The 27,479-nt window shown below is 44.8% G+C and overlaps 1 protein-coding gene across 1 annotated transcript in view; it reads left to right on the top strand.

The window, feature by feature from the left end:
• The first annotated feature begins 13,204 nt into the window (after window positions 1-13,204).
• b4galnt4a (beta-1,4-N-acetyl-galactosaminyl transferase 4a) overlaps window positions 13,205-27,479 on the top strand; it is a 437,447-nt gene continuing 423,172 nt past the window's right edge. The window contains exon 1 of the mRNA XM_021564073.2: window positions 13,205-15,165. Within this exon, the coding sequence (XP_021419748.2) occupies window positions 15,024-15,165 (142 nt within the window). The 5' untranslated portion in view covers window positions 13,205-15,023. The remainder of the gene's footprint in view (window positions 15,166-27,479) is intronic.

Here is a 27,479-nt window from a genome sequence, read left to right as displayed (position 1 = left end):
GCCTGGGTTTACCTCCACTGTACCCGCACGAACCCTGGCTAACAAGTTTAATCAGCAATACAAAATTTGGTTTAATTATTTATTTACTAAATACCTAAATAATCACACAGAATTACATCTACACAGAATGGATTGTACATTGATTACAAATTATGTCATAAAGAAAACGTCCCTGGTGGATGGAACAGATACGACGGATGGTTACACAAAGAGAGGGGGTTGGGTTTGAGTGAAAGAGCGGGAAGACTGAGTAACAAAGGGAGAAGCTATGCTATCGTAAATACAGAATCTTATGCATTCTAAATAACTGCCCATTTGAAAAAGGAAAAGGCAATACATATTTACACTGAGCTGCGTTTCGATAGATTGGTCGTAGATGGTAGGCCGTGTTATACTTTGAAAAATGTCTCTGGTGGTAAACTGAATACGTTGTAGTATCGTTGTGTGTGTTAGACTGGATACGTCGTCCTTCCTTTCCTAGCCCACGTTTACAGCTGCTGCGCTAACGCAACGGCTAGGAGGTATCACTTCTTTAGTGAAAAAGAGTTCAAAGTTCATACCAAGTTGCCATACTTTAAGCTCATGCTATATTCTGGCGGTATAGTCGAAATTCATCATTCCGGCATGTAGGTCGTCACCTTCACATTGAAATTCAATGCTAATTTTCATCGGACACTTGCTGAGGTTGGCTTAGTTCTGTAGGTGATCTTTGTCCTTTCAACGTGGGAACCTCAAGTCTACATGTCCTTGGAACAGGAAGTTACATTTTCGTAAAGGGGCATATATAGGATTGGGAGAGAGGGCCGTGTTTCATAGTTTACCACCAGTGTCTGTTCACATGGGCGGAGCCTCTGAGTGAGCAGAGTGGTGTTCTTCTGACATACCGTTCTCTCATTAAGAAGCTAAAAATTACATTTAATCTTTTCACAAATAGTTGCATATTTAAACATTTAAGTTGCACAACAATTCCATGTAAATCTGATAACTACAATGTGTAGATTTTCCAAGATACAGTTTATGTCGTCCTATCATCAGTAATCATGTCTCAGACGTCAACTGAACTGACATCATATTCATTAAGTACCAACGCATATTTTCAACTGGTTGGATTCCTGAAATATGGTTCCGTTTCCCACCTTTTGATGTCCCCGGAATCTCTATGTTAACAAAGAGCTTTTTCAAGACTCAACTCTATAGAGTAGAGAGAGAGAAACAGGGGGGGGGGGGGGGGGGGGGGGGGGGGGTATTTATGGGGGTAAACCTCCCCCATCAAGCCAACGTCATGACAAAGGATATTGACCTCATGCCATCAGAGGATAACTGGTCGTTCCTTAAAAGTAATTTCCTCACCATCTTAAATAAGCATGCCCCTTTCAAAAATGTAAAACTAAGAACAGATATAGCCCATGGTTCACCCCAGACCTGACTTCCCTCGACCAGCACAAAAACATCCTGTGGCGGACTGCACAAGCATTGAATAGTCCCGGCGATATGTAACTTTTCAGGGAAGTCCGGATGCAAAGATTAGCTTTTTCAAACAGAAATTTGTATCCTGTAGCTCTAACTCCAAAAAGTTTTGGGACACTGTAAATTCCATGGAGAATAAGAGCACCTCCTCCCAGCTTCCCACTGCACTGAGGTTAGGAAACACTGTCACCACCAATAAATCCACCTATAATCGAGAATTTCAAGAAGCATTTCTCTACGGCTGGCCATGCTTTCCTCCTGGCTAACCCAACCCCGAACAACAGCTCCGCACCCCCCATAGCTACTTGCCCAAGCCTCCCCAGTTTCTCCTTCATCCAAATCCAGACAGCAGATGTTCTGAAAGATCTGCAAAACCTGGACCCATACAAATCAGCAGGGCTAGACAATCTGGACCCTCTCTTTCTAAAATTATCCACCACCATTGTTGCAACCCCTATTACCTCTCTTTCGTATCGTCCGAGATCCCTAAAGATTGGAAAGCTGCCGCGGTCATCCCCCTCATCAAAAGGGGTGACACTCTAGATCCAAACTGTTATAGACCTATATCCATCCAGCCCTGCCTTTCTAAAGTCTTTGAAAGCCAAGTTAATAAACAGATCACTGACCATTTCAAATCCCACCATACCTTCTCCGCTGTGCAATCTGGTTTCCGAGCTGGTCACGGGTGCACCTCAGCCACGCTCAAGGTGCTAATCGATATCATAACCGCCATTGATAAAAGACAGTACTGTGCAGCCACTCTGTCAATCACCGTATTCTTATCGGCAGACTCAACAGCCTTGGTTTCTCTCAAATGACTGCCTCGCCTGGTTCACCAACTACTTCTCAGACAGAGTTTAGTGTGTCAAATTGGAGGGCCTGTCGTCTGGACCTCTGGCAGTCTCTATGGGGGTACCACAGGGTTCAATCCTCGGGCCGACTCTTTTCTCTGTATATATCAATGATGCCGCTCTTGCTGCGGGTGATTCCCTTATCCACCTCTATGCAGAGGACACCATTCTGTATACATCTGGCCCTACTTTGGACACGGTGTTAACTAACCTCCAAACAAGCTTCAATGCCAAACAACACTCCTTCCGTGGCCTCCAACTGCTCTTCAACACAAGTAAAACCAAATGCATGCTTTTCAACCGTTCGCTGCCCGTACCCACCCGCCCGACTAGCATCACTACTCTGGACGGTTCTGACTTAGAATATGTGGACAACTACAAGTACCTAGGTGTCTGGCTAGACTGTAAACTCTCCTTCCAAACTCACATTAAACATCTCCAATCCAATATCAAATCTAGAATTGGCTTCCTATTTCGCAACAAAGCGTCCTTCACTCACGCCGCCAAACATACCCTTGTAAAACTGACCATCCTACGTACCTAGACTTCAGCGATGTCATTTACAAAATAGCTTCCAATACTTTACTCAGAAAACTGGATGCAGTCTCTCACAGTGCCATCCGTTTTGTCTCCAAAGCCCCTTATACCACCCACCACTGTGACCTGTATGCTCTAGTTGGCTGGCCCTTGATACATATTCATCGCCAGACCCACTGGCTCCAGGTCCTCTTTAAGTCTATGCTAGGTAATGCTCCGCCTTATCTCAGCTCACTGGTCACGATAACACCCACCCGTAGTATAAACTCAAGCAGGTATACAGTGCCTTGCGAAAGTATTCGGCCCCCTTGAACTTTGCGACCTTTTGCCACATTTCAGGCTTCAAACATAAAGATATAAAACTGTATTTTTTTGTGAAGAATCAACAACAAGTGGGACACAATCATGAAGTGGAACGACATTTATTGGATATTTCAAACTTCTTTAACAAATCAAAAACTGAAAAATTGGGCGTGCAAAATTATTCAGCCCCCTTAAGTTAATACTTTGTAGCGCCACCTTTTGCTGTGATTACAGCCGTAAGTCGCTTGGGGTATGTCTCTATCAGTTTTGCACATCGAGAGACTGACATTTTTTCCCATTCCTCCTTGCAAAACAGCTCGAGCTCAGTGAGGTTGGATGGAGAGCATTTGTGAACAGCAGATTTCAGTTCTTTCCACAGATTCTCGATTGGATTCAGGTCTGGACTTTGACTTGGCCATTCTAACACCTGGATATGTTTATTTTTGAACCATTCCATTGTAGATTTTGCTTTATGTTTTGGATCATTGTCTTGTTGGAAGACAAATCTCCGTCCCAGTCTCAGGTCTTTTGCAGACTCCATCAGGTTTTCTTCCAGAATGGTCCTGTATTTGGCTCCATCCATCTTCCCATCAATTTTAACCATCTTCCCTGTCCTTGCTGAAGAAAAGCAGGCCCAAACCATGATGCTGCCACCACCATGTTTGACAGTGGGGATGGTGTGTTCAGCTGTGTTGCTTTTACGCCAAACATAACGTTTTGCATTGTTGCCAAAAATTTCAATTTTGGTTTCATCTGACCAGAGCACCTTCTTCCACATGTTTGGTGTGTCTCCCAGGTGGCTTGTGGCAAACTTTAAACAACACTTTTTATGGATATCTTTAAGAAATGGCTTTCTTCTTGCCACTCTTCCATAAAGGCCAGATTTGTGCAATAGACGACTGATTGTTGTCCTATGGACAGTCTCCCACCTCAGCTGTAGATCTCTGCAGTTCATCCAGAGTGATCATGGGCCTCTTGGCTGCATCTCTGATCAGTCTTCTCCTTGTATGAGCTCAAAGTTTAGAGGGACGCCAGGTCTTGGTTGATTTGCAGTGGTCTGATACTCCTTCCATTTCAATATTATCGCTTGCACAGTGCTCCTTGGGATGTTTAAAGCTTGGGAAATCTTTTTGTATCCAAATCCGGCTTTAAACTTCTCCACAACAGTATCTCGGACCTGCCTGGTGTGTTCCTTGTTCTTCATGATGCTCTCTGCGCTTTTAACGGACCTCTGAGACTATCACAGTGCAGGTGCATTTATACGGAGACTTGATTACACACAGGTGGATTGTATTTATCATCATTAGTCATTTAGGTCAACATTGGATCATTCAGAAATCCTCACTGAACTTCTGGAGAGAGTTTGCTGCACTGAAAGTAAAGGGGCTGAATAATTTTGCACGCCCAATTTTTCAGTTTTTGATTTGTTAAAAAAGTTTGAAATATCCAATAAATGTCGTTCCACTTCATGATTGTGTCCCACTTGTTGTTGATTCTACACAAAAAATAAAATTGTATTTCTTTATGTTTGAAGCCTGAAATGTGGCAAAAGGTCGCAAAGTTCAAGGGGACCGAATACTTTCGCAAGGCACTGTATCTCACTGGTCATCCCCAAAGCCAACATCCCATTTGGCCATCTTTCCTTCCAGTTTTCTGCTGCCAATGACTGGAACATTTTGCAAATGTCGCTGAACCTGGAGACTTCTATCTCCCTCAATAACTTTAAAACATCAGCTATCTGAGCAGCTAACCGATCGCTGCAGCTGTACATAGCCCATCTGTAAATTGCCCACCCAATCTACCTACCTCATCCCCATATTGTTTTTTATTTAATTTTCTGCTCTTTTGCACACCAGTATTTCTACTTGCACATCATCATCTGCTCATCTATCACTCCAGTGTTAATTTGCTAAATTGTAATTACTCCGCTACTATGTGTAACGGCTGTTTGAAGAAGAGGACCAAGGTGCTGCGTGGTATGTTTTCATGATTTTTAATAAAACTGAACACTAGAACAAAACATAACAAAGCGGAACAAACAAAACAGTTCTGTCTGGTGCAGACACACAAAACAGAAAATAACTACCCACAAAACACAGGTGGGAAAAGGCTAACTAAGTATGGTTCTCAATCAGAGACAACGATAGACAGCTGCCTCTGATTGAGAACCACACCCGGCCATTCACAGAAATAGAAAACATAGAACACATAACATAGAATGCCCACCCCAACTCACGCCCTGACCAAACCAAAATAGAGACATAAAAAGGATCTCTAAGGTCAGGGTGTGACAGTACCCCCCCAAAAGGTGCATACTCCGGCCGCAAAACCTGAACCTATAGGGGAAGGTCTGGGTGGGCATCTATCTGCGGTGGCGGCTCTGGTGCAGGACGTGGACCCCGCTCCACCCTAGGCTTGGCCCACTTAGGTGGCGCCTCTGGAGCGGGGACCTTCGCCGCCGACCCCGGACTGGGGACCATCGCAGCACGCCTTGGACAGGAGGGAGACTCTGGCAGCTCCGGACAGGAGGGAGACTCTGGCAGCTCCGGACAGGAGGGAGACTCTGGCAGCTCCGGACAGGAGGGAGACTCTGGCAGCTCCGGACAGGAGGGAGACTCTGGCAGCTCCGGACAGGAGGGAGACTCTGGCAGCTCCGGACAGGAGGGAGACTCTGGCAGCTCCGGACAGGAGGGAGACTCTGGCAGCTCCGGACAGGAGGGAGACTCTGGCAGCTCCGGACAGGAGGGAGACTATGGCCGCTCCGGACAGGAGGGAGACTCTGGCCGCTCCGGACAGGAGGCAGGCACAGGACTCACCGGGCTGGGGAGACACAGGAGACCTGGCTCTGGGAGCAGGCACAGGACTCACCAGGCTGGGGAGATATCCAGGAGGCCTCTTCCTTGGTCGTGGCACCGGATACACTGGGCCGTGGAGGCGCACTGGCGGTCTTGAGCGCAGAGCTGGCCCCACCCATTCTGGCTGGATGCCAGCTTCCACCCGGCAAATGCGGGACGCTGGCACCGAGCGCCCTGGCCTGTGAATGCTCCGCCTTGACACCGTGAGCATCACCCCATAGCACGGGTCCTGACCAGTCCCATGCTCGCCACGGTAAGCACGGGGAGTTGCTCAGGTCTACTACCTGACTCTGCCACACTCCCCGTGTGCCCCCCAATTTTTTGGGGGGGGGGGCTGCCTCTCTGGCTTCCTTGCCAGCTGTTTTCGTGTCGCCAACTCCATTCTCCGGTATCCCTCCTCGCACTGTTCTAGAGAATCCCAGGCGGGCTCCGGCACTCTTCCTGGGTCGACCGACCACCTCTCTATCTCCTCCCAGGTTGTCTCATACTCCAGATAGCGCTGCTCACCTGTCCAGGAGTCCCTTTCACCACGCTGCTTGGTCCTTTCGTGGTGGGTAGTTCTGTAACGGCTGTTTGACGAAGAGGACCAAGGTGCAGCATGGTACGTGTTCATGATTTTTCATAAAACTGAACACTAGAACAAAAAATAACAAAGCGGAACAAACTAAACAGTTCTGTCTGGTGCAGACACACAAAACAGGAAATAACTACCCACAAAACACAGGTGGGAAAAGGCTACCTATGTATGGTTCTCAATCAGAGACAACGATAGACAGCTGCCTCTGATTGAGAACCACACCCGGCCAAATGCACAGAAATAGAAAACACAAAACATAGAATTCCCACCCCACCCCACCCCAACCCACGCCCTGACCAAACCAAAATAGAGACATAAAAAGGTTTTCTGAGGTCAGGGTGTGACACTATGGCCTATTTATTGCCTTACCTCCTCACACCATTTGCACACACTGTATATAGACTTTCTTTTTTTTCTATTGTGTTATTGACTGTATGCTTGTTTATTCCATGTGTAACTCTGTGTTGTTTGTGTCGCACTGCTTTGCTTTATCTTGGCCAGGTCGCAGTTGTAAATGAGAACTTGTTCAATTACGCAGGTACTTCCCCGAAACGGATGACACAAACAACTGGATTCGTTATCCCTTTCATGCCCTGCCTCCAGTCCACTTACCGATATCTGAACAAGAGAGCCTCATCAAAATTGCAACAAGTGGCTCTGTGAAAATGGAATTTAATCAGAAGCCACTGCCAGATTTCTGTATTGGGCTGCACTTAGAGTAGCTTGCCGTGGCAAATCACACTGTTCAGACACTGGTGCTCTTTTTTTAACCTTTATTTAACTAGGCACATGAGTTAAGAACAAATTCTTATTTTCAATGACAGCTTTGGAACAGTGGGTTAACTGCCTTGTTCAGTGGCAGAACGTCAGATTTTTTATCTTGTCAGCTCGGGGGTTCGATCTTGTCGAACACAGTCGAACACTTAGGCTACCTGCCGCCCCTTTAGGCTACCTGCCGCCCCTTCATGGCCAAAATGTTCAAATGTTCATAAATGACCAGCATGGTGAAATAATAATAATCACAGGCAGAACAGTTGAAACTGGAGCAGCAGCACAGCCAGATGGACTGGGGACAGCACGGAGTCTTCATGCCCGACAGTCCTGAGGCATGGTCCTAGGGCTCAGGTCCTCTGAGAGAGAGAAAGAAAGAGAGAAAGAGAGAATTAGCGAGAGCATACTTGAAATTCACACAGGACACCGGATAGGACAGGAGAAGTACTCCAGATATAACAAACTGACCCTAGCCCCCCGACATATAAACTACTGCAGCATAAATACTGGAGGCTGAGACAGGAGGGGTCAGGAGACACTGTGGCCCCATCCGATGACACCCCCGGACAGGGCCAAACAGGCCAGTCAAGTTTTAAGACTGAGACTCTCTCCAATACAACCCAACATTGCAACTGTGGTGAGTTATTCACAATTTTCGTTTAACAAATAAGTTTTTTTCTGTAAGATGGTTAAATAAAGAGCAAAATTATTGATTATTATTATGTTATTATTTGTGCCCTGGTCCTATAAGAGCTCTTTGACACTTCCCATGAGCTGGGGTGTGACAGAAACTCACCCTCATTCTTATGTTTAATAAAATATATTGTATAGTGTGTGTGTGGCAGGCTTACAATGACGGCAAAAAACAACATTTGAGAGTGCGCTGACCTGGTGCTAGAGGGGGTACGCAGCTGGAGGTTGAATGTTTGAAGGGGTACGGGACTTATAAAAATGTTGGGAACCACTGTTCTAGATGATTCTGTGCTTCCAATGTTGTGGCAACAGTTTGGGGAAGGCCCTTGCCTGTTTCAGCATGACATTGCCCCCATGCACAAAGCGAAGTGAATACAGAAAAGGTTTGTTGAGATCGGTGTGAAAAAACTTGACTGGCCTGCACAGAGTCCTGATCTCAACCCCATCAAACACCTTTGGGATGAATTAGAACCCTGACTGCGAGCCAGGCCTAATCGTGCAACATCAGTGCCCGACCTCACTAATGCTCTCGTGGCTGAATGGAAGCAAGTCCTCGCAGCAATGTTCTACTGGAAAGCCTTCCCAGAAGAGTGGAGACTGTTATAGCAGCAAAGGGGGGAGGGACCAACTCCATAGGAATGAGATGTTCGATGATCAGGAGTCCACATACTTTTTGTCATGTAGTATCTATCTGTCTGTCTGTCCGTCCATCCATCCATCCAGCTATCCATCTATCTATCTACGTATCTATCTATCTACGTATCTATCTACCTATATATTTTTGGCCATGTAGTATATATAGTGTATGTATTCCAATAAGGCCTAGATGATGGGACGAATACATAAGCATTTAATTTACTTCCTGGTTTTTGTTGTAGGATTATTGGTAAATCCACTGTGAGAGGGAATTACGCTTTGTGGAATAACCTCTTTTCATTGGCCAAATACAAAGGTGGACTGATGAGAGGTCAGTGGTTACATTTTTAGGGCAAACCCTTGCCCTATTGTCCCTGTTTGGGCAGACTGGATTGCTTTCCCAGTTTATGGGCAACACTGATAACCGCTGGGAAAAAACATGATAAGAATGTAGCCTACTTATCCCTGATGGTTAACAATAACATATCCTGACATAATTGTAAACATTATTATTACTCTCTCTCCCTCTGTGAAAGGAATAAGTATATTTCATTATTTCATATGTCAAGAAATCAGAACCCACCAGCTTATGGGCTACACTGATAACCTCTGGAAAAAAACATCACAAGAATGTAACCTACTTATTACCAAGACACACAAGCAAAGAAATGGTCATATAGACAGACAGACAGAGAGACAGAGAAAGAGACAAACACTGACATAGATAGATGCGTGCACACCACCCACCTCTTCTGAGTATATTACTTGCTAATGTTCAGTCCCTAGTTAACAAAGTCGACGAAATTAGGGCAAGAGTTGCTTTCCAAAGAGATATACGGGATTGTAACATGCTTTGTTTCACGGAGACATGGCTAGCTGGGGACATGCTGTCGGAGTCTGTACAGCCAATGGGATTTTCAGTGCATCGAGCCAACAGGAACAAACATCTCTCTGGTAAGAAGGGGGTTTATGTTTAATGATTAACGACTCAAGGTGTAATTGTTACAACATACAAGAACTCAAGTCCTTTTGTTCACCTGACCTAGAATTTATCACAATCAAATACCGACCGTATTATCTCTCAAGAGAACTCTCCTCAGTCACAGCCATGTACCAAGACGGCCATCAAGGAACTTCACTGGACTTAATGCGAACTGGAAACCATATATCCTGAGGCTGCATTTATTGTAACTGTGGATTTTAACAAACCTAATCTGAAAACAAGGCTACCTAAATTCTATCAGCATATCGATTGCAGTACACGAGCAAGTAACACACTGCTACTCTAACTTCCGCAATGCATACAAGGCCCTCTCCTGCCCTCCTTTTGGCAAATCCGACCATGACTCCATCTTGTTGCTCCCCTCCTATAGGCAGAAACTAAAACAGGAAGCACCTGTGCTTAGGTCTATCCAACGCTGGTCTGATCAATCGGATTCCACACTTCAAGATTGCTGCGATCACGTGGACTGGGATATGTTCCGGGTGGCCTCAGACAATGACATTGACGTACAGTATATGCTGAGTCTGTGAGTGAGTTTATAAGGAAGTGTTTAGGAGATGTTGTAACCACTGTGACTATTAAAACCTTCCCTAACCATAAACTGTGTATTGATGGCAGCATTCGCGCAAAACTGAAAGCACATACCACCACTGCATATAATCATGGCAAGGCGACTGGAAACATGACCGAATACAAACAGTGTAGTTATTCCTCCGTAAGGCAATCAAAGCGCAAAGCGTCAGTATAGAGACAAAGTGGAGTTGCAATTCAATGGCTCAAACACAAGACATACGTGGCAGGGTCTACAGACAATCACGTATTGCAATCGCGGACATCAACGTCTTGCTCCCAGACAAATTAAACAACTTCTTTGCTCACTTTGAGGACAACACAGTGCCGCTTACACGGCCAGCTACAAAAGACTGTGGGCTCTGCTTCTCCGTGGCAGACGTGAGTAAAACATTTAAACCTGTTAACCCTCGCAAGGCTGCCGGCCCAGATGTCATCCTTAACCGCGTCCTCAGAGCATGCTCATACCAGCTGGCTGGTGTGTTTACGGACATATTCAATCAAACCCTATCCCAGTCTGCTGTCCCCACATGCTTCAAGTTGGCCTCCATTGTTCCTGTTCCCAAGAAAGCTAAGGTAACGGAACTAAATGACTATTCCCCTGTAGCACTCACTTCTGTCATCATGAAGTGCTTTGAGAAACTACTCAAGCATCATATCACCTCCACCTTACCTGTTACCCTAGACCTACTCCAATTTGCGTACCACCCCAATAAGTCCACAGACGATGCAATCGCCATCACACTGCACACTGCCCTATCCCATCTGTACAAGAGGAATACCTATGTAAGAATGCTGTTCATTGACTACAGCTCAGCATTCAACATAATAGTACCCTTCAAACTCATGATTAAGCTGTGCAACTGGGTCCTGGACTTCCTGACGGGCTGCTTCCAGGTGGTGAAGGTAGGGAAACAACATCTTCATTCCGCTGATCCTCAACACTGGGGACCCACAAGGGTGCATTCTCAGCCCTCTCCCGTACTCCCTGTTCACCCACAACTGCGTGGCCATGCACGCCTCCAACTCAATCATTAAGTTTGCAGACGACACTACAGTGGTAGGCTTGATAACCAACAACGACGAGACAGCCTACAGGGAGGAGGTGAGGGCGATGTCAGGACAATAACCTCACTCAATGTCAGCAAAACAAAAGAGATGATTGTGGACTTCAGGAAACAGCAAAGGGAGCATCCCCCTAGCCACATCGATGGGACAGCAGTGGAGAAGGTGGAAAGTTTTAAGTTCCTCGGTGTACATATCCCTGACAAACTGAATTGGTCCACGCACACAGACAGTGTGGTGTAGAAGGCGCAACAGGGCCTCTTCAACCTCAGAAGGCTGAAAAAATGTGGCTTGTCACCAAAAACCCTCACTAACTTTTACAGGTGCGCAATTGAGAGCATCTTGTCGGGTTGTAAGGCAACTGCACCGCTCACAACCGCAGGGCTCTCCAGAGGGTGGTACGGTCTGCACAACACATCACTGGGGGCATTTCAGCAGCTAAGGTACAATACATGGTAATTTGTATCCAAATCCGGCTTTAAACTTCTTCACAACAGTATCTCGGACCTGCCTGGTGTGTTCCTTGTTCTTCATGATGCTCTCTGCGCTTTTAACGGACCTCTGAGACTATCACAGTGCAGGTGCATTTATACGGAGACTTGATTACACACAGGTGGATTGTATTTATCATCATTAGTCATTTAGGTCAACATTGGATCATTCAGAGATCCTCACTGAACTTCTGGAGAGAGTTTGCTGCACTGAAAGTAAAGGGGCTGAATAATTTTGCACAACCAATTTTTCAGTTTTTGATTTGTTAAAAAAGTTTGAAATATCCAATAAATGTCGTTCCACTTCATGATTGTGTCCCACTTGTTGTTGATTCTTCACAAAAAAATACAGTTTTATATCTTTATGTTTGAAGCCTGAAATGTGGCAAAAGGTCGCAAAGTTCAAGGGGGCCGAATACTTTCGCAAGGCACTGTATAGTATACTGTATCCTTCACTATCAATTCTTTACCATGTATTGTACCTTAGCTGCTCTGTCACTGCTCATCCATATATTTTATACTTGTGTATATTCTCATCCCATTCCTTTACCAGATTGTGTGTATTAGGTTTTGTTATGGAATTAGTTAGATATTAGGTTTTGTTGTGGAATTGTTAGATATTACCTGTTAGATACTGCTGCACTGTAAGATTTAGAAGCATAATCATTTTGTTACACTCACGACAACATCTGCTATTTGATTTTATAGATTTGTTATGCTTCACCCCTATGTAGCATTGTTATCATTTTCTGTTTAGGATCTACTGTAGAATTATAGAACACCTCGGGGCAAATTAACTGCCCAGTGTACATAGTTCTGAATACAGCGCAAACACATTAGGCCTTCAAACCCTACCACACAATCAGTTGTAATGATGGTATTGACGAAATTCTTTACACTATTTGAAACGGGTTTCAAAGTCTGTATGCTCAGTTTCCTGTTACATTTCAAGTGAGTATTTTTGTTCTGACCAAAAGGCGGCACTCAAGGGCGCATCTTGGAGTGTCTGTCTCCAAAGCAGCTTCACCTGTGAGCGTGGACTGCCTTGCCTTGCCTTGGACGGTGTATTATGACTTTTGGACAGGACACGCTACTTACTTTGGACGCCACATCACGGGGTGGGATTTACATTCAATAGACCTGACCCGATTTAAAACCACATTTAAAAAAATAAGCTGATAGTCGAGCTATGTAGAACTGTTTTCCATGCTAGATAACGGGTCACTACAATATTTACCATTCTCATCATTGGGAAAAGGCTACGACGTCTAATGGCCAATGTCGTCATCCCACCTCCTACGAGCGCAGGTTACGGTTGGATACCGGACCTGTCGATCACGGGCTCTCCCAAGTTCGGTTGCCCAGCAGCGTTTCTGATGCCCAATTGATGGACGAAGAGGAGTAGTCTCAAAAACCAAATCATAGGCAACAGCCGAAGCGTTTAAAAATTGTGGGAGACTAGAAGAGCAGTATATAGATGACATGGGCAAGGGAGAATAGCCTCTGTCTGTGCTTTACTAGGGTATAGCATTTCTTTAATATTATGTATTATTTATAATATTATAAATATATCCATATTCTGCGACACCTTGCATTGAGCAAGGGTTCATTTCGACATGATGCGCCATGTAAGGGCAGAGGAGGACGATGTTATTACGGTGTAATAACGAAGAAGAGCTCACGAATGGAATAACACTGCTAGCCAGTGCATCGCGGCTAGCAACATTGTAGCGTTCATCCATACTGCATCTCTCCTGAATGTGGATGTTATTGTTTCGCGAGAGCTTGCGTTTCGCCTGCACCGCGAACGCTCATAAGGGTCGGGACCTGGTCGGGAGCATTTCGGTCAAATGCAGCGACTGAGAGAGCAGCAGCACCGACGATCGGGGCGCGTGAAGGTGCACATGGACCTCTGAGAGGAATCCCTTGTCTCTCGAAACGAACCGGCACATTTAACGTTTCATGTTTAGTCTAGGCCTCCTCCTCTCACCTGGCACCCAGCGCGCTGTTCTGTTCTCAACGCAGGTATTTTGTTGATAGCGTTTTATATTTCTCAACTGGGTCTTTAAATTAGCCAGAATAGGTTATGAGGATGATGCCAGCTGATATCGAATCACTTCTCTGGGGAATATAGGAAAGCGGTCCAACTGATCCATTATCATTAGCCAAATTACTTCTCCAGATTACGGTTTCATCAGTGTTTAACGATTAGGAACGGAACGCGTGGAGTTTAGATATGACAGTTGGTTATTACGGAGTAAGGTGGATCAGGCCATTTCTACAGTGCCACATAATAAACAGAGAGCACACGAGAGCAACCCTATAATGCTACGTACGACGCGCGGGTGTTGATTTGGATAGATCAAACCCTCTAGTCTATTTGGAAATGCGCATGTACAATCTCGAACTGTGACTCGCTCTGTTTAGTGTTTACTATGTCATGGAAACTCACTTCACGCTGTCGTGGGAGCGAAAGTAGTAAGATACTTATTTAGCCGCGATTTGGCAGCCTTTAGAATAGAAACACGTCTATTTTACAATTGTACGTTTTCAGATTTTTTTCTGTGGAAGCCGCTCAGCTGTGCCCTCGAATTCGCCTTAATCTGGGGCATGATCCTCGTGTGAGAAATCGTTGAAATAATCAGCGTCGGGGTGTCAACGAGGCTAGAGCGAGTAGGAGATTTAGCTAGATTATCGCTGGACTGCTATTTTGTTCCCTTTGTCGAACACTGACCGAACCGCGGCTTCTGATCTGCCGCCTTTCCCTGCCCAAACTGCCACCGCAGAGCGCCTGGAATGCGATTTGGGGACCCTTTCTTCGTTTTTTCTAGGAGTTTGTCTCCGTGGACAACGGTTCTCTTGCAGAGTAAGAACGTAAATAATAATTTACAATTGATAAAGTTAGTCTATAGCAATGACATGAAGCGAGTCTGGAGCGCTATTTTACGGTCAAATTTGGAGCATCAGAGAATGCGTTTTTTTCATTTAGAACTCAACTAAATTCACTGTTGGCTTTAGTGTCGAACAATGGATACACCACGGATGGACTAGGGGACTACACCTCGATCTCATCCAAGGAGTACCGGTTAGACACGATTACTTCAGTAACCTACTCCTCCAGAACCGCGGACGGTTAGTTCGGTTAACGAGCATCAGTCATTCTCCCCATTCTGCAGCCGGTAAACGGATGATGTTTGAGCGAGGATGCTGCGCTTCCCCGTGAAGAAAATTCGGAAGCAGTTCAAACTCCTTCTGCTGCTTGTGCTGCTCACCTTTGCCGTGTGGTTCACCTACCTACACATCAATCAGGGCAAAGCTATCAAACTCCACTTCAACTACGGCAAAGGTATGATGCATTTTAAACTGCCTTTCATGTGTGAAGTTGTGTTTTTGAGTGAAGTGGTAAGTGAAGTCATGTTTCATAGGGTTTGGCTTTTATGAACTTTGTCCGATATGAATTGGAAATATGTACTTTTGATTTATAAACAATATGCAGTGCTGCTGGTGTTGTGACTTCTGTGGTTGTTTTTCCCTGATATCCTGGTTGCTTGGTTGTTTGTCACTTAGTGCCGAAGAAGTATAATTTTGCAGGAGTAGAAATAGTAGAGAAAACAACATCTCCTCAATAATGACCAATGCACAGTCAAATCGCAATTTTTAATTCAACTCGTATAGGGTCACATGTAACATTATTTGGGGGTTTATATGGTCCCACCCCCATTTTGTGTTAACACTACTCTGGTCACGGCATGAATATTTTGGGAGTTAAAACTACACTAGGCCTAAATGGAGTAAATATCAAACTTAATTTAACACACTGACCTGCCATTTTATTATTTTCAGTGTTGCTTTTAATCAACTTCCTTGCCATTTTACACTTTTCTGTGTTGTTCTGAATTAACAATCAACTCCAGCAGAGTTCACTTCTCTTTCAATTTACTTCCTTTGAGTTAATAGGGTGTAAAGTCTTATTTTAATATTTCTTAATGTTTTACATTGTGGTGGTTTGCAATGTGATATCCAATGTCTATTAGATCCAACTTGCAGGAAAACATGCAGCACTTTTATACAACCCAGAACGTGCAATTAGAACACCTGTCAGAGTAGGGAAGAAATACAGTGCATGGGGACCACCTACACCAGTGGCGGGTTTAGGTATAGGCGACATGGGCAGACGCCCAGGGCGGCATCTTGCCTGGGCTGGCACGGGGCGCCCACACAAAAAGCAATCAGAATGGTGACATTTGCACGATCGGTTTTCTATCGCTCATTTGCACGTCACGTCAATGATATCATGTCACCGTGTGGGACTGTGGGTCAATTAACCTCGTCGGAGTGGGCTCCCCGATTCTAGTTTGTGAGCGAGGCAGGCTACTGCCTGGGAAGGTCTCCCACTCAGAAGTACGAGATGGGAAGGGGGGCGCGGGGGTAGGTTGATCTCAGGTCTCTCCACTGGAAGCCCGAGGTAGGGGTAGTGGGGGAGTCTATCAAATAGCGCACCTCTAACTTTGTACAGTACTAATGCAATTAGTAAAATCAGTCACATATTGAAACCAACAATAAAAACATTCAACCTGCAGCATGCTGGGATATACAGTTTTTACAATGAGGCCCCTCCCAGCCTCACTGAATACAAAGTATTCTTGATGGAGTGAAAAATACTCTGTCCCAATCAACTCCAGTTATCAACACTAACTGCAGGGAGCGTATCACTCTCTTGAGGGTTAAGATAACTCCCAGTAGAGTCAATTCAACCCCAACACTGTGATTTTAACTATCCTTGATTTACTGTGTATCTTTCCTCTCTCTCCAACCTCACCTATGGGCCCTGGTCAAAAGTAGTGCACTAAATAGGGGAATATAGTGCCATTTGGGACGCAACATGGCTGCGTAGCGAGGCCAAGCCAAAGTGCAATGTGCTGCAGCCAGGTCGAAATAAGAGGCTGTAGTCTCATTAATAATGAACAGGCGGATCATGGAAGCAGCTACAGAGGTCATGACATGCCAATCACATGGGAAAATGTGGGAAAAACACCACCCACTCTTTTTCAGTCACCCAACTATAAACCTAAATCCAATGACAGGGTTCAAATTGTTGTTGATTTCAAGTTGAGTTCACGTTAGTTGGTAACTCGATCTAATGTAAATCAAAACGACATGTTGAACTCACATCTGTACCCAGTGGAAACCGCTGGGTTCTTAAAAGGCTTGTCACAGCTGTGTACATTGTTTTTGGTGGCTTGACATGTTCCTTGTGAATGATGTAAAGTGACACCTTGTAATTATTGAATCCTTGACATGTGTGTAACCCCCGTATTGGTATAGGTTAAGTGCAGTGGAGACCCTTTCCTTCTGATGTTCTCTGGCTGAGCGAGGGGTTTTCCCTGCGCTAGAGCCTACTGATGATGACAGGGCTGCGTGTGTGTGTGTGTATGTCGCGTGTGTTTGAAAGGCCGGTGGGTGTTGCCCCATTTTGTTGCTGCCTTACTGAAGGTGAGTGGGCTTTAGTTAAATGACAGGGGTTGGAGGGGCTTAAATTGTTTAAACGGATTGGCAGGTTTTGCATTCTTGCTATACTTACAGTGCCATATTCACAACACTTGACTGTTTTCAAATGTTGTTGTGTTACAGCCTGAATTTAGATTTTGTGTCACTGGGTTGCACACAATACCCGATAATGTCAAAGTGTAATTATGTTTTTAGAAACAAAAAAAATTATAATGTGAAATGTCTTCAGTCTAAGTATTCAACCCCTTTGTTTTGGCAAGCTTAAACAAGTCAGGACAAAAAATGTGCTTAACAGAAATAATAGTGTTTAACATGATTTTTGAATTACTACTTAATCTCTGTACAACACACGTACAATTATCTTTAAGGTCCCTCAGTGGAGCAGTGAATTTTAAACACAGATACAACCACAAAGACCAGGGAAGTTTTCCAATGCCTCGCAACGAAAGGCACCTATTGGTAGATGGGTAAAAAAAAAGCAGACACTGAATGTCCTTTTGATCATGTTGTAGTTATCAATACAGCCAGTCACTACAAGGATATAGGCGTCCTTCCTAACTCAGTTGCCAGAGAGGGAAAAAAAAAACGCTCAGGGATTTTACCATGACGCCAATGGTGACTTTAAAACAGCTACAGAGTTTAATGGCTGTGATAGGAGAAAACTGAGGATCAGGGCCTAAAACGAACACCTGCCACCCACCAAATGCGGGTAGATTTTGTCAATGGCGGGTAAGAATGTCTAACTCACCAGCCACGTTGGCGGGTGGTCACACACAGGGCTCTACAATTGCAAGCATTTCTTACAAATAGTCAAAAGTCAAGTGTGAGCCATGTGTGAGTAGTGATTTATAGCAAGATAAATGCTGCAGTAGATGTTTTCAAATTATTTATACCATTTTGCTTCATATCTGGTGATGCACAAAGAAATAGGACTGCTACTGTTATAGCTATCCCACCTCGCGCAGCAACACTGCCTGCTGGGGGACTTTGTTCCCTGTGAATGAAATGTTGAAAGATTTGTTTTTGGAAGCAATGCGCACAGGCATAAAAGTTGGTCTAACTACTGAAGTGAGATATTATCCTCATGTTTCTTGGATATTTACATTGTTTTGTTCAAAAGTTAGGTTGTTTTTAAATGTTTGAATTCATTTCCACTGCTAGCGAAGAGAAGAGATGTCATCGCCCTCTACTAGTGAGATTCTCACAGGCACCTGTGAAGACTGGAATGGCCACGTTACCAAGGTAACCTTAAAGAGGCAGCTGAACATTTGTCTCATCTGTGATATTTTAGTTTAATGACTCAGGTCTAAAAATACATAAATAATACATTCCTTGTATTAGAAACATTACATAACATGCATTTTTGTGTTTTTTTGTGTAGGTAATGCAGCAAAAAATATTTTGGCAGGTAAAAAAAATATGAGTGTCTGGTAGATTTAAAAAAATGTATCTACATGCCACAGTGGCTGGTAGACAAAGTTAGTTTTAGGCCCTGTTGAGACTGGATCAACATTGTAGTTACTCCACAATAATAACATACATGACAGAGTGAAAAGAAAGAATCCTGTACAAAATAAAATATTCCAAAACATGCATCCTCTTTGCAATAAGGCACTAAAACAAAACTGCAAAAAAAAATTCCAAAGAAATTAATGTCTTGAATACAAAAGAGAGTACAAAAGAGAGTACCACTCTTCATGTTTTCAAGCATGGTGGTGGGTGCGCCATGTTATGGGTATGTGTGTCATTGTCAAAACTAGGGAATAGAGTTAAGCACAGGCAACATCCTGGAGGAAAACCTGCTTCAGTCTGCTTTCCTACAGACACTGGGAAACAAATTCACCTTTCAGCAGGACAATAACATAAAACATAGGGCCAAATATACACTGGAATTGCTTACCAAGACGACATTGAATGTTCCTGAGTGGCCTAGTTAAAAATGTGACTTAAATCAACTTGAAAATCTATTGCAAGACTTGAAAATAGCTCTCTAGTAATGATCAATAACCAACTTGAAGAATTTTCTAAGAATAATATGCAAATATTATACAATCCAGGTGTGCCAAGCTCTTAGAGACTTACCCAGAAAGACTCACAGGTGTAATCATTGCCAAAGGTGATTCTAACATGTATGGACTCAGGCGGGTGAACATTTTTTCTTCCAATTTGACATGACAGAGTATTTTGTATAGCACGTTGACAAAAAAATGACAATTAAATATTAGTCCTATCTTGTAACACAACAAAATGTGGAAAAAGTCAAGAGATGTGAATACTTTCTGAAAGCACCGTACATTAGTGTGTCTGAAACACACACACACACACACACACACACACACACACACACACACACACACACACACACACACACACACACACACACACACACACACACACACACACACACACACACACACACACACATACGTGTCTCTTGCACACACACTGAAAGTCGTTCAACAGGTCAGCAGTCCACTTCACCCAGCCAAATGGACAACATTTCTTTCATAGTCCAAGGCTTTATTAGTGTAATAATCACAAATATGCAAAACAAGGACTCTAAAAAGTGTTTTAATATTCTTGGATGAAAATTATGGGTTGTGCTTTTTGAGTTTGTTGTTAATTTTTTTCTCTCCGTGCTTGTGTTAAGTCCATTATTAACCTGGGACAATTCTAGCTGTCTAGGAAAGCACACGTTGAGGTAAACCCCCATTTCTGCTTGTGCCTTAGATTCATTTTGGCTAAACAAATCAAATTTACTCATACAGTGCCCATTGGATCATTGGGAATTCCATTAAGTCCTGAAGTGACCCAGCTACTCACCAGAACTACATCACTCCAGGTCCCCCTGGCTGAAACCTACGTTGTATTTACCAGAGCGTTGGGTGCGCCACTCCCCCCCGAGGTGGCCCAGCTGCTCTCCTGACCGACATCCATCTAGGCCCACCCAGGCAAGCCCCCAGAGCAGCCTAGCTCACCAGCAGATCATCACAATTCCGCAGTGCACAGTCCACAACACAAAGGTCTGCACCCCCTTCATTCAGAGCCTCGACTAGCCATAGTTAAGGAGGCTTCTGCTTCAGTTGTGGAGCTACAGCCAGCTGCTGACACGGGGCCTGTTCTGGCTGCCGTTGTTCTGGCTGCCATCCTCTATTCCCTGTGAGGATCCCCTATTGGTCGAGGCAGATGCTCGTCTGCCTGAGGTTTGACTGTCTGATACCCTGGAACCTTAAGCCACGTCTCCACCCCTGCCAGCTTCTGGCACAGACTCCTGCTCCCCCGGTAGGCTCCAAGTTTCCGGATATACCAGGCCCTTAGTCTCTGGCCCTAGTTGCAGGCTCAGACTTCTGGCTTAGGCCCCTGGACTGCTGTCTTAGTACTAGGACCTCAGTCCACAGTCCCCTGCACTAGCAGCCTCTAAGTATCCTACCCAGCTAGGCCCTACATTCATTTGCAGGTCTGCAGTCTCCTGCCCTTCTCAGATCACAGCCCCCTGCCTTAGTTGGTAGGCAGTTGCCTAGTCTGCCAGGTTTAGAGCCTCCTGCCCTACTAGGCCCTAAGTTAGCTGCCCCATTTGCGGGTCTGCAGTCTCCTGCCCTGCTCAGATCGCAGCCCCCTGCCTTAGTTGGTAGGCAGTTGCCTAACCCGCCAGACTTAGATCCTCCTGCCCCGCTAGGCCACAAGTTACCTATGCTAGGCTCTCAGTCCTTAGCCCTCTTCGGCTCAGTCCCTAGCACTAGGTCTGTTGTCTCCAGCACTAGTCGGCCCTCTGTCCCTTGCCCAGGTGGGTAATCAGGCTCCTGCCTGGCTGGGCTCAGAGTTACCTTTCCTCTAGTAGGCCCAAAGCTCTATTGCTCTCCTAGCACTCAATTGTTTTCCCTGTCAGTTCCAGCACCATTTTCCCTGTCAGGTCCAGAGTCAGTTTCAGTTTCCCAGTCAGGTCCAGAGTCAGTTTCCCTCTCAGGCCCAGAGTCAGTATCCCTGTAAGTTCCAGAGTCAGTTTCCCTCTCAGGCCCAGAGTCAGTATCCCTGTAAGTTCCAGAGTCAGTTTCCCTGCCAGGCACAGAGTCATTCTCTCTATCAGGTCCAGAATCGTTCTCACTGTCAGGCCCAATGTTACCAGCACCAGACTCCCAGCCTTCAAGCGTCCTAGGTGCGCTGTCCCCAGACCTAGTCGACCTTCAGTCTCCTGCTCTGCCAGGCTTTAGGTTCTGTGCCCCACTAGGTCTGTGATCTCTGCCCTCAGTTGGTCTACAGCCACCCCTCCTAGTGCTACACGCTAAACCTCCTGCACTAGTTCCTGGCCCTGGGTTTCCTGTCCTGTTCAGCCCTGAGTTGTCTGTCTTTCTAGGTCTGCAGTCCTTGCTGCTAGCCAGTTCACAATCCCCAGTTTCAGCCGGTGCCCAGAGAAGTTCCCTTCTCAGGTAGGTTCTCAGTCTCCTGTAACACCTGGCCTGCAGTCTCCAGTCATAGTTTTAGGTTGTATGTTTCCTGCCCTGCTAGGCCCTCAGCCCACTGACCTGGGGGACCCACTTTTCTCTGACCCAGGGGGCCTGCTGTCTCCAGTTCTAGGGGGCAGCCCACCTCCCGCAATGGAAGACCCTCCAGCCCTTGCACCTGGGGAATCACCTGACCTCGTCTCTGGGGACCAGTTGGCCCCTGCTTTTGAATCCCTGATGAGCCTCATCCAGGTGTCCCCAGTTGCTCCAACATGGGAGCCATCGCCGTCAGTAGTGGTGAGAGAGTCACCAACCCCAGCAGAAGCCAGCGAGCTGTCAACAACAGCTGTGGCAGGCTTGCCACATTCCTCTGCAGTATGATCCTCTGCCACACCGTAGCGTTCTATGGCGCAGCCCAGAACTGTCCCTCCCTCATGGGGTAGCCCTAAGCCCCTTACATGCACTGGAGCCGGCATCCTACTAGCCCCCATGGTCCTCTAAGAGACACCCGCAACCAGCTACCCTTTTACGGCCAGATGCGCACAAGGACCCCAGCTAGTCTGGTCCCTTCACTGCTCTGGCCCTCTGTCCTGCCAGATAAGACTCTTCCAGGACTAAGCCCCCTATTGAGGCCTTTCAGGATGTGTGGATTTCCAACAGAAAAATCCAGGGGCAGCTGTAAAAAAATCTGACCCTTTCAATCTGATTGGCCTTCAGGTCTGTCGATCACCTGCCTATTCCAACCAATCAGGACGCTTGGAGACACTCCAGGGCCCTGACACCTCACGTTAGTGAGTGTTTACATGCTGTCACAAGAAGAAGGAAGTGCACTAACTAGCGTAGAGGACGGGGAAGGATCAAGGCAGAAGTGGATGCCAAGTCTGAATCGAGTAAAGTTGAATATGATGAATGGAAAACTATAGTGTCCAAGAATAAAACAAAAAAGGAAATTGCCAAAAATTGTAATGGATGGTGAGTGTAGGTCAGATAAGGATTTGTTTCCTGTTGGGATTAGTTTTTTGAATAAGGACATTTATCTGAGAAACCCATTTGAGTTATCGAAGGAGGTAAGTATGTGTAGGGGAAAGTGGAATCAATCAGATTGACCAGGAGTGGGCTTGTTCTGGTTAATTGTGTTTCTGAAGAGCAAAAGAAGGAGGCTTTGGGAATCACAAGATTTCAAAATTCTGAAGTATAATACTTTGAACTGCGAAGTAGAGCACGGGGGTGTCGATAACGGTAGATATTGAATACTTTAAGAGAATCCAATGCAATGTGGCATGATATAAACATATGAGTGAATGCAATGGTAATACAGGAATATTGATGTAAATGTAAACATACTGCCCGAGAGGGGGAGAGAACTGATCCTAGGGCTATTAAGATTTAAGGTCCTCTCTGGCCTGGCTATAGATCTTGTCTGAGGAAATTAGTTACTGTGCATGTGCGAGAGCATGAGAGAGGCAATAGTGCCCCCTAATACAGCAGTATCTAAGGCTATACCTTGCAGCGGTAGCAGGCAATCAATATAAATATTGCTAATAAAATAGTAGTTAGTTGCACTTAAAACACACCTGTAGCAATAAATAACTAAATGAACTAAATTAGATCGCATTTACAGAGTACACAAATCCTTGTTATTGACTTTCAGTTCCATTACATTACACATAAGAGTCATTGGACAAAGGCGTCTTCTGTAGGGGGAGTTTTGTTAAAAGCAGCAATGTTCAGTCAGAGCATTTAACACATCGTTTGTGGTACGGTTTTGGAAGCATAAGGACCTTGTCTTTCATATCAGTGAGAAATCACAAAAAACAAAAGGTTAAATTGATACATACCTTTAGAGGGTTACGGTTCACACACAGCCATATTTCAATGTTACAGCACTTGTTTACATGCTAATTAGCTATCTGCATCTCCAAACACCTCTGTGTAAACGGAAGACAGATTGTCACTGAAAAATACTGTCGGCTGCAACTGTGTTAAAACCGGTTGAAACAGTTGACAGGAAGTGTGTATTTTGAATTTGTTAAATTACTTTGATGTGATATGAAAGTAAGAGGGATTTATGTTTCTAGAACTTGTAACGATTGTCTTCCTCTTCTGATGAGGAATAAGAAGGATCGGACCAAAATGCAGCATGGTATGTGTCCATGATAACTTTAATAACTCGGAACACGAGAGAAAAAAAACAAAAGAACAAAGTGCAGGAAAGAAATGAAAATCGAAACAGTCCCGTATGGTGCAAACACAGAAACGGAAAACAACTCCCCACAAATCATAGTGGGAAAATAGGCTGCCTAAGTATGGTTCTCAATCAGAGACAACGATAAACAGCTGCCTCTGATTGGGAACCATACCAGGCCAAACACAGAAATACAAATACGTAGAACAACACATAGAATGCCCACCCCAACTCACGCCCTGACCAAACTAAAATAGGGACATAAAAAAGGAACTAAGGTCAAGGACGTGACAGAACTGTACCACAATTGAAAAACAATTTCAAATATATTCAGGAAAAAAAGAAACGTCCCTTTTTCAGAACCCTGTCTTTCAAAGATAATTCGTAAAAATCTAAATAATTTCACAGATCTTCATTGTAAAGGGTTTAAACACTGTTTCCCATGCTTGTTCAATGAACCATTCACAATTAATGAACATGGAGCTGTGGAACGGTCGTTAAGACACTAATAGATAACAGACGGTAGGCAATTAAGGTTACAGTTATGAAAACCTAGGACACAAAAGAGGCCTTTCTACTGACTCTGAAAAACACCAAAAGAAAGATGCCCAGGGTCCCTGCTCATCTGTGTGAACATGCCTTAGGCATGCTGCAAGGAGGCATGAGGACTACAGATGTGGCCATGGCAATAAATTGCCATGTCCGTCCTGTGGGAACCCTAAGGCAGCGTTACAGGGAGACAGGATGGACAGCTGATCATCCTCACAGTGGCAGACCACGTGTGACAACACCTACACAGGATCGGTACATCCGAACATCCCACCTGCGGGACAAGTACAGGATGGCATCAACAACTGCCCGAGTTACACTAGGAATGCACAATCCCTCCAGTGCTCAGGCTGGAGAGGCTGGACTGAGGGCTTGTAGGGCTTGTAGGCCTGTTGAAAGGCAGGTCCTCAACAGACATCACCGGCAACAACGTCACCTATGTGCACAAACCCACCATTGCTGGACCAGACAGGACTGGCAAAAAGTGCTCTTCATTGACGAGTCGCGGTTTGTGTCACCAGGGGTGATGGTTGGATTTGCGATTATCATCGAAGGAATGAGCGTTACACAGAGGCCTGTACTCTGGAGCGGGATCAAGGTGGAGGGTCCGCCATGGTCTGGGGCGGTGTGTCACAGCATCATCGGACTGAGCTTGTTGTCATTGCAGGCAATCTCAACACTGTGCGTTACAGGGATAGACATCCTCCTCCCTCATGTGGTACCCTTCCTGCAGGCTCATCCTGACATGACCCTCCAGCATGACAATGCCACCAGCCATATTGCTTGCTCTGTGTGTGATTTCCTGCAAGACAGAAATGTCAGTGTTCTGCCATGGCCAGCGAAGAGACCAGATCTCAATCCTATTGGGCACATCTGGGACCTGTTGGATCGTAGGGTGAGGGCTAGGGCCGTTCCCCCCAGAAATGTCTGGGAACTTGCAGGTGCCTTGGTGGAAGAGTGAACAGCAAGAACTGGAAAATCTGGTGCAGTCCATGATGAGGAGATGCTCTGCAGTAAAAATAATAACAGGAGCTGGCTAAAATAATGTAATAGCCTACATAGATAAAAAAAAGGGGACATCCGTTCACTGTTTTCTTGCTGCTCAGCTTGATCTTTTGATGGACTCATTTGTGATTATTGTGTCGAGACAGGTAAATTACCAATACTGGCACTAGGGTTTGAAAATAGAAACGCTTTAAAAGGTCAAATTTGCAAAAAAATCCTGCGTTTGACAATTGCGCTGGCTTAACGCCAGCCGAAAATAGAGCCAATTGATCGTTTCACTAGATCAAAATAATACAGTACGTGGAGTAAATGCTTGCGTTCCTATCACATTTTTCATCACGGCTTCAAGCATTTGATGTAGTATGAGCCAGGGTTGTCACGGTACCAGTATCCCAATACTAAAATGCTGATACTTTCCCATGGCAAAAAGAAAAACAAGAAGCAGACTCCACTGTATAGTCCTGTAGAAACCTGCATGTATAATAGTGTGTTTTTGCTTAAAAAAAACTAAAACAAATGTGACAACATACGGGTGACAACAAAAGGTTGTTTGTTTCCAACAACTTTGCCTCATGTTTTGTTTCCTTGCCATAATATCGATAGTAGTGTGACAACCCTAGTATAATGGATAAGTCACCGCTATTCACCATTAACTGTAATGCGATCTTATCGTTTCTCAGAGCTACAGTATATGTGAGTAGTTCCTTATTTAGCCTGTACCATGATCACACGGAGAGTGTATACTGCACACACTGATGTCATCTCCTAGCATGTTTTGCACAGATCAGTCCCTGTGTGCTGCTGTGTATGGTTTACTACTCGCCTACGTATTATGGCATTCGAAAAGTATTCAGACCCCTTGACTTTTTCCACATTTTATTATGTTACAGCCTTATTCTAAAATGGATTAAATAAATATGAATCCTCATCAATCTACACACAATACCCCATAATGACAATGCAAAAACAGGTTTTTAGAAAAGTTTACAAATGTATTAAAAATAAAAACAGAAGTACCTTATTTACATAAGTTTTCATACCCTTTGCTATGGGACTCGAAATTGAGCTCCATTCAGGTTCCATTGATCGTCCTTGAGATGTTTCTACAACTTGATTGGAGTCGACCTGTGGTAAATTCAATTGACTGGACATGATTTGGAAAGGCACGTGTCTATATAAGGTCCCACACTTGACAGTGCATGTCAGTGCAAAATATCAAGCCATGACGACAAAGGAATTGTCCATAGAGGTCTGAGACAGGATTGTGTCGAGGCACACATCTGGGGAAGGGTACCAAAAAGTTTGAATGTCAAGCGTCACGTCTGGAGGAAATTTTGCTCCATCCCTACGGTGAAGCATGGTGGTAGCAGCATCATGCTGTGGGGATGTTTTTCAGGGACAGGGACTGGGAATCTAGTCGGGATCGAGGGAAAGATGAACGGAGCTACTGTAAGTACAGAGAGATCCTTGATGAAAACTTGCTCCAGAGCGCTCAGGACCTCCAACTGGGGCGAAGTTTCACCTTCCAACAGGACAACGACCCTAAGCACACAGCCAAGACAACGCAGGAGTGGCTTCAGGACAAGTCTCTGAAAGTCCTTGAGTGGCCCAGCCAGAGCCCGGTCTTGAACCCGATCTAATATCTGGAGAGACCTGAAAATAGCTGTGTAACAATGCTCCCATCCAACCTGACAGAGCTTGAGAGGATCTGCCGAGAAGAATGGGAGGAACTCCAAGTACAGGTGTGCCAAGCCTGTAGCATCATACCCAAGAAGACTTGAATACTTATGTAAATGTGATATTTAAGTTTTTTATTTTTAATACATTTGCAAAAATGTCTAAAAACCTGTTTTTGCTTTGTCATAATGGTGTATTGTGTGTAGATTGATTAGATTATTATTATTTTTTAAATCAATTTTAGAATAAGGCTGTAACATAACAAAAATGTAGAAAAAGTCAATGGGTCTGAGTCCT

This window comes from Oncorhynchus mykiss, chromosome 2 (assembly GCF_013265735.2).
Source record: "Oncorhynchus mykiss isolate Arlee chromosome 2, USDA_OmykA_1.1, whole genome shotgun sequence".
Taxonomy (NCBI): domain Eukaryota; kingdom Metazoa; phylum Chordata; class Actinopteri; order Salmoniformes; family Salmonidae; genus Oncorhynchus; species Oncorhynchus mykiss.
Note: the sequence above shows the minus strand (reverse complement) of the source record. Positions and strands in the feature narration are given on the sequence as shown.